Below are 8,145 nucleotides of genomic sequence, written 5' to 3' on the forward strand. Positions count from 1 at the left end.
AAGTTGCCTAAGCCACAACCCTAGCATATAGGATAACTATATATTGGGAGACAACAAACATAATCTTTTTCTCGATAGAATTACATTTTTTGTAACATATAACACTCCATAAGTTCTTCAGGCATGTGAACAGGACAACGACGCGCAAGTTATTCATCAGCTACAATGCTGACACGCTCTCCTTTACACTTAAACCTATCGCACACTCACACTTCATACTTATCACACTACTTTGAACTCATAGCTATTAAACATCATAGGGACATCACAGTTATGCGTAGAAAAAAAGAAAAAAAACATTTTAAAGGATGGGAGAGGTACGTACTACCATTCTGGTTGGTCCTGAAGATGGATGTGTAATGTGGATCTCCATCATCAAACTCTCGTGGCATCTGCGCAGGAAACTGCATGAAAAAGCGGAGAGAAGATTGAAAAATGATTTAGTAGATGAAGCATAAACACAGCTAGCAATCTTAACTAGGCTTATGATTCACAATAAAAGGGGAGTCTGATAACGTTTTCAGTGGCAGTGTTAAGGGCCCGTGTCGCAGAAAATCCAGTGTCGGCCTCGGCGGCATTGTCTGTGACCAAAAACTGTGGTATATATTTAGGTGTATGTATATGCCACGCCTTGCTATATGACATGCGGTATATGCATGTTATAATGCCATAGCATTCGGTCATTCATACAAGTTGCTCGTACCTTGTCTGACATTCTTGGCAAATTAATTCCTCGGAATTTGGAGAATTACAACCAACAAACAAGGGAAAATATGGGCAATGTGGGGGGTAGGTGAAGTACACTAAAAAAAAATTATGGGGTTTTACGTGCCAAAACCACTTTCTGATTATGAGGCACGCCGTAGTGGAGGACTCCGAAAATTTCGAGCACCTGGGGTTCTTTAACGTGCACCTAAAGCTAAGCACACGGGCGTTTTCGCATTTCGCCCCCATCGAAATGCGGCCGCCGTGGCCGGGATTCGATCCCGCGACCTCGTGCTCAGCAGCCCAACACCATAGCCACTGAGCAACCACGGCGGGTGAAGTACATTCAAGACGATGAGCAAAACGAGAGCAAGGTAAAAGCAGGAGCCAACGTTTCGGCATGTGGATTATCTTTTAAGGCGACATGTGCTTTTTTCGGCGCAGCATATATAGCTAGGATTCTTCTAAAAGGGAGAGGGTGTAAGATTGATGGGCGAGACAATGACCGAGGGTTTGTTAACGGCGAGAGTTTAGAATTAAAAAAAAAACAGCTGTGCTATTGAACGTCCGTGGAGGAATCTTAGGTAGCGCCGTGTCAGCCGGTTGACGTGTCACTATAGGTTTCATTTTTCGTAAAAGTGGCCTGAACGACAGAAGGGGGGGGGGGGTATCTTCTTCGCTGAGTGAAGCTCTGATGGAAATCGGCAAGATTAAATAACACGACACCTCTCGACAAGAGTCGCGCAGCGAAATTCGGCGAAGCCCGGAGCGCAACCACGAGCCCAAGCCACGGAGAAGCGCGATGCAGCACCACCACTGGTTACAGCAGCTAAACCTTCCAGATGTCACATAGTTTTTGCGTGACATCACATGCATCTCAAGTAGCTAGTTCGTGTTCATCAATGAATGTGATCCGCTACTTGGTTGTTCGAAATCGTGTGCCTTTACATCGGCGAACAAAGTCACGCCGCCGACCAAACCGAAAATGTGCGAAGCAGCCGAAGAAAGCTATTCGCTTTAAAGTCACTCGCTTTAATAGCACTCCCGATAACGATGCGTCTTGCCGGGTTCGGGTTGTGTAGTGCTGCGAACGTGCTTACGCGTTGACGTCGTAGGACACGACTGCGAGAACGTACTTAGCCAGCAAAAAAGGTTCGACTATATACCTTTCAAGAGCAATAACGGCCCTGCGTGCTGTATTCGGTCTGAGTGGATCAAGACAATAGCCATACAGTTCTGAAATCCGACAAAATCAGTTAAACTTCGTGTACGGCCTGCGCTCCTGAATGTAGCGACGGGCTCATTCGTGGTCAATGAGGCGGTGCTGTGGAGTTCATTTGAGCGCCTAGCGGGAGGGAGTGATTACCTCTGCTAGGCTGCAAAACGAAGAGCTCAAGCCACGGACACGTCTGCCCTACTAGTGAAATTCCGGTGTCTAACCATTAGCGTAGAAAAATTTCCGTCTAGAGCTTAGCAGCCTACTGCAGAGACACAGGAGTCATTGATGGTGTGGGCATCAACAGTAAAATACCGCCAGAGTAAAATTCTTCTTGCGCCCAGCTCTGCCAGGCACTCGGACACCCACGGACTATACGAACGTAATGAAACGGAGCTCGATTGAGTCAGCGAGGGTTCAGTGAGATTGCTTCCGGATCACTTAGAAAAAAATACAAGGTTCTTTTTATTTACTGCACGGATTATCTTTGTCATGAACCGTATCTTTGCACACACTTTAATTGCTTCTTTGTTCTTTTACACTTCTGGGAGCACTTATAAATCGTCCTGTAAAGACAAACTTAAACAGTAGGGTTCAAAATCACGTTGAAATATAACTGTTGCCCAAGCGTATGTAAAGGTGTCGCTTAAGCGTCCTCATTTCTATCGACCTCAACACTGTTTCTTTTGTTGTTATATCAGACTACTGTGCCTCTCTCGCTCTCTCTCTGACTTTCTCATAAACTTGCTCTCGCATTCACTTACTTCAAGCTTTTGTAGAAGCACAGACACCTGAGTTGCACGGCTGTTAGACTTGCACTGATTTCACCCTGACTTCTTTTTTTTCTTTTCTGTTTGCTTAATATACTTTGTTCAGTGGGTGATCAAATCCTACTGCTTCCTTATTGCGATTAGAATGAGTAGTTTCGAAGGAGACCACGAAAGAAGCATACCTGTTTTGGTGGGAATGGCACGTCATAGGTGTGTTCAGGTCGACCTGTGAGTGGACCGCAGTCGCCAGCGACGCCTCCGCCGCCACCGCCGCCACCCATGGCCGCGTTCGGGTGGCCCCGGTGCGCGCCACCCGATGGTGAATCCGCGTCCCCGGAGTACACAGAAATGTGCGTGGTGGCGTAGGGCGAGGGAAAGTAGAGAGGATCACCGCGGGGTGCCTCGTATACTTTCTTGCCGACGGACGTCATTGAGATGGAGTCACCCTTCATGTCACCGCCACACGCACGCTCTGCAAGGCAGGAGCAGAACAGGAAAGTAGTCTTTAAAGGCGAAAAGTAGAGAGGCTGGCCAGACTAAAGCGTCGTAGCTTGCTCGTGTGCAATTAGTGGAAGCAAAAGTTGTTTTCAACCAAGGAAGAAGAAACAAGCTACGAACCAAAACCCATAGGAGTTCCACTAAAGGAAAACTTCCACGTTAAAGAAAAAAGAATGTTTCATAGTGGAGATACTCCATAGCTTCCTGCTACATTCACACCAAACAGTAAAACTGTAAAGCTGGAGGATTGAAGCTAAATATGCGCAACATTTCCACGCCAATGAACAATAATGGCTCAGCAGCGGATGTTTGCGTGGTGAGCATTAACGTGTGTGTCCTAGAAGACTATAGATATCAGTAAGGATTTTTAGAGCGATGGCTCTAATACTACGAATACAAGCCCAGATAACGCCTGGTTCCGTAAATCTGACCTTCAAGCTCAGCCAAGGGACTTAACCTACCACTACCGGTGGCTGCTGCGTACGCCGCGTGGGCGTCCATATCTTGAAAGCGATCTGCAATGTGTACAAAGTGCGCCGAGTGCCGGCAGCTTCCTATTCGCTGTGGTTTCGACACCTAGTTTGCATTGAAGCGAGACGCAGCATGAAGGTCAGTTCGCTTGCTGCAGCTGCTGCGTCAAGCAGCGCCTGTGTGTATTCATTTGGGGTGCAAATGCAGGTGAGGTAGTTGCTGACGGCGCCGATTAACGTCTGTGTCTTTCCCACAGCAAACAAAAAATGTGCTATTGCTCGACAAACTTAGTTTACCTGCGTTCAGTCACTGCAGTTTTTCTACGTGTTCACTCTGCGGCCTCAACGTTCATTTTTTGATGTCCTCAATATAAACGTATAGGAACTCCATCTTGGGCCGAAGGAACATATGACGACGCATAAACCATTCATTCAAGGTAAAGATTAATGCGTTTTAAGCGGCTGTAATAGACACTTTGGGTGCTATTACATTTCGGAACCGTATTATGCGCACACAGAAGCTGAAGCACTAGAGAAGCACTACAGGAATAACAAACGGGTTTGCAAGTGTAGTTCGTGGTCGGCGATGCTCTTAGTCTTCGTGATTGGATCGACACAGCGCTACTTGCTCGTTTTGCAAGCCTAATGATACTGTCTACCTGATGATTCTTGCTTTGCAACTGTACTCGGTCCGTTGAGCTCTTTGTCGTTGATGCAGCGATTTCTTACGACGTAATCATGCGGGTTTCTTGTGAAACACAGCTTACGGCGCGGCCGCGCGGCCGCCATATCTTGAAAGCGATCTCTGACGTGGCCGCGGCCAAAGTGCGCGCCCGCGCGGGCCTCATCTTCAATGCAATCTGCGATGTTTTGCAGAGTGCGCGTAGTGCCGGTAGCTTCGTATGCTCTGCTTTCGACGTTTCGTTCGCGTTGAAGCGAGACATGCACGAAAGTCAGTTAGCTCACTGCTGCTGCCGTAATTCCTCACTCTAGCGTTTTGACGTGTTTCCGCGCTCATCGAGCGATATGTGTTCATGTTTACATGTGCGGCCGTTACATCGGGCTTGTTAATTTAGTCAGTAAGCGAATGTTCACATGTTTGTGTACGGTCGATAAGACTGTCATCCTTATTTCGTATAGCGATCCACTTATTTGCTATTGCAATTGGTGCTTCGCCTTTTGGGCGAAACTACGACTTCTATTTACTGTTCGCGTTGTCACTATTTGCGCAATCACGCCTCAACCAACGCGCGACAAACGAGTGACAGCGATCGCCTACTTGACCCTCCCCCCCCCCCCCCATTTCCTCATTTCCAGCGCGAGCCTTCACGAGGTAGGCAAGCCTCTAAAAGCAACTAAGAAGCGTTACATATTACATTTTCCCCACATGTTATACTTAAAAAGTCTCTGTTCTGGATATTATAGGGCGCAGAGAAGTATGTACCCAGTTATAGGGACATTTTTTGGAAATGGCATGAAGCGAAGCTGTATGATTATTTACTTATTTTATGTAGAAACCGCCTGCGGCATGCGCAGGGACCCAGCCAGGTGTAGCGCTGGTGCACGAAAAAAATAAATAAAAGAGACCAATAGATTGCTACCAACTTTGTATCAAAGAAAGAAAAAATCGTTACAGAATCAACATTGAAACACACATAGCCATACTTGAGTGCAGTAGAGAAACAGCGTAATTTAACGTAATGTGTACATAGTAGTGAAGTCAAATGAGACGCTGGCGCAACAACAGAGCAGAAAGGCAACGTCAGATGGCGATTAATTATCTTCCTTATATTCGATCTCATAAATCCACACATTCAGTTCTAGACATAAATTCGCCCACAATACCCTCGCTAACTACCTCAACAGGCTGTTGATTCGGCAAGAAAACATAAGAGAATGTCATAACTACAATAGGGTCTATAAAATTCCTAGTATACAGGAACGTAAACACTCCCAAGGGTCAAATGGAAGCATCAAACACGGCATGAACTGTTTAGTACTGCTGCATGAGCGCACGAGCCACGAACGTCAGCTAATCGACACCTGAATTAGCGCAGAATACAGTTTACCACAAAAGTTTACGGACCGCAGGATCTCGTGTAACGTTGAATTTCCGGGTAGCCTGTAAAGGTAGCCGGTGAGCCTGCGGATATATTCAGCATTTTCTCAGATACCGTGGTCTGTAAAATTTTGCGGGCGATTGTACTTACGCGACATGGTTTACTTACACATATGTCATGTCGTTCATAATACACGGGGGGGGGGGGGGGGGCGTTATAACTTATTCATAGGCTTACCAGAAACTTGAGCCGTGGCACTGTAATCGTGGGTTCTGGTTCGGCGGTTGCATATCATGTAGACCACGGCACCGATGACCAGCGCTACAATGAAGGCACAAATGATGGGCACCACGAGGGTCACGCTCCGAGGAAACGCCGTGCTCTCTTCGGGGTGCAGAGTCATCGGGGGTATAGTGGCTGTAGAAAGACCACAAGAAAAAAAAGTTGGAATGTGATTCAACCTCCAGTTGAAGTCTCTCAAAGACAAGGTCTGCCTGAGTGAGTTGCGAGGGGGGGGGGGGGAGGAATGTGGTGGAGTCACAGCGCCACTGCGCACGGCACCCTAACGCCTCACTACTCGCGTGAGGAGAGCGTCGGAACGCTTACATTGTTTTGCTGTCTTATCTTCGGAATCTGCTGAGATCGTTGGACTGCACATACACACCGGATATTAAGCTGCACTACCTTCGGCATCGAGCCCCATTTCTAGACTTACAAGTACCCACGGGAACGGCCAACATTTTTAGACTACACTTCCTCCAGGATTCTCCCACATTTTTTAACTGCGCTATCTCCGGAATCGCCCCACGAAATAGGCTAGAAACACACATACTCGTTAAGAAAATGCGGGGGAGGTAACTCGCAAAGAAAGACACTGTTCTTGAAAATAAATACACCATGCTGGAACTCGAGTTTCCAGCCAGATTATTACAATAGCCAGTCCCTCGAAACGTCGGCCAGCCTGCCTAAGGCCCTTTACCCCGGTTCATTAAGCTTTATCCCACTGTATTTCCCTCTGCAGGCTCACACATTGACTTTGCAGTTCATCATCATTGTTATCCAAAAAAAAAGGACTAAAAATATGGCTTGACCACTAACGGACACATCACGTAAATATGCCGCTTTCTTTTCTACTGTCACGTTTTCTTATTATAGTGTTTAATACGTACAGTGTCGTATGCACTATTGCAAATCAGTTTTGTTTCACTCATTCGAGCCCGTTTTGTGGCTTTATAGAACTACTGGATTTAGTTGCCGTGTATTACTTATTTCTCAGTTACTTGTGCTACGCTTTTTAAGCTGAGCATTATACTTTGTAAATCATTGTTGGACACCACAGGCTTCTTGTCTTTGTGAAATCCACTTGTGGATAAATATTTACGATGAAAAAATTGGTGGTGAATCAAATTTGGACTAATCACATACAACATTTGTCAGGAATGTGCCCGGCCTGCTATGCTCGTCATATCAATAATTATCGCCATGCAGTAAGACTTCCGCTCTGATCTTTATACTTTGACTTCAAACTAGGCGAAAGCAACTGTTTTTCAAAATCTTCTTAAGTTAGAACAGTCCGTAATGCTACTGGAGGTCAAGGTAACTCTCCGTAATAAAAATCAGTTTGTTTAAGAATTGTACCAAATAAGTTCGTCAAAACGTCGGTGCTGTATATATAGAATCGGACCACTTGAGCTGCACTCTTAGTTCACGGTCAACCTGATCGCATCAGAGTAAACTTTACAGAACATACCTTCTTTTAATGCGAATCATGGCCTTATATACGAGGGTGCCGTTTCGGTGCTCCAGATAACAGACACCAACTTTTTCGCTCAATGGACCATTTGACGCTTTCGCATAAAAAAGTAACGTTAAAACCCTTACCATTAAACCATTAAAACCATTAAACCTTAGAACCATTAAAAACCCCAAAGTCACTAGTGCTGGACTAGATAATATTAACGCCTACCACATTAAAATGATCGTGGTATTCATCCTAACATCCTCTCGGCTATAATTAAACTGGTTTTTATAACCGGTGTTTTTCCACGTGAACTTAAACGCGGTCGAATCGCTCCCGTTTTCAAAAAAAAAAAAAAGGTGACCACATGTTCACACGGAATTATAGACCCATTTACGTTCTTCCAATTTTAATAAAGTTATTCGAAAGCTTTTCGAAAAGCGTCTAACAAAATATTCAGATAAATTTAGTATTCTTCCCCTTATCAGTTTGGCTTTCGTTTTGGCTTTTCAACTAATATAGCATTTGTTTCTCTTACTGATCATCTCAAAAAAGCGATTAATTAAGGTAAATTTTTAGCCTCGATATTCGTTGATCTATCCAAGGCCTTAGACACTACTAATCATACAATTCTTTGTGCTAAGCTTGAGGCCATCGGAATAACTGGTCCGCCTCTACTTCTAATCCG

At 45.4% G+C, this 8,145-nt stretch overlaps 1 protein-coding gene across 1 annotated transcript in view; it reads right to left on the bottom strand.

The window, feature by feature from the left end:
* The window catches only part of LOC135919174 (cell adhesion molecule Dscam1-like), a 283,407-nt gene that overhangs the window by 17,112 nt on the left and 258,150 nt on the right, over positions 1-8,145 (bottom strand). Inside the window, 3 exon segments of the mRNA XM_070536458.1 lie at positions 326-404; positions 2,874-3,163; positions 5,957-6,136. Of these exon segments, the coding sequence (XP_070392559.1) occupies positions 326-404; positions 2,874-3,163; positions 5,957-6,136 (549 nt within the window).

This window comes from Dermacentor albipictus, chromosome 3 (assembly GCF_038994185.2).
Source record: "Dermacentor albipictus isolate Rhodes 1998 colony chromosome 3, USDA_Dalb.pri_finalv2, whole genome shotgun sequence".
Lineage (NCBI taxonomy): Eukaryota > Metazoa > Arthropoda > Arachnida > Ixodida > Ixodidae > Dermacentor > Dermacentor albipictus.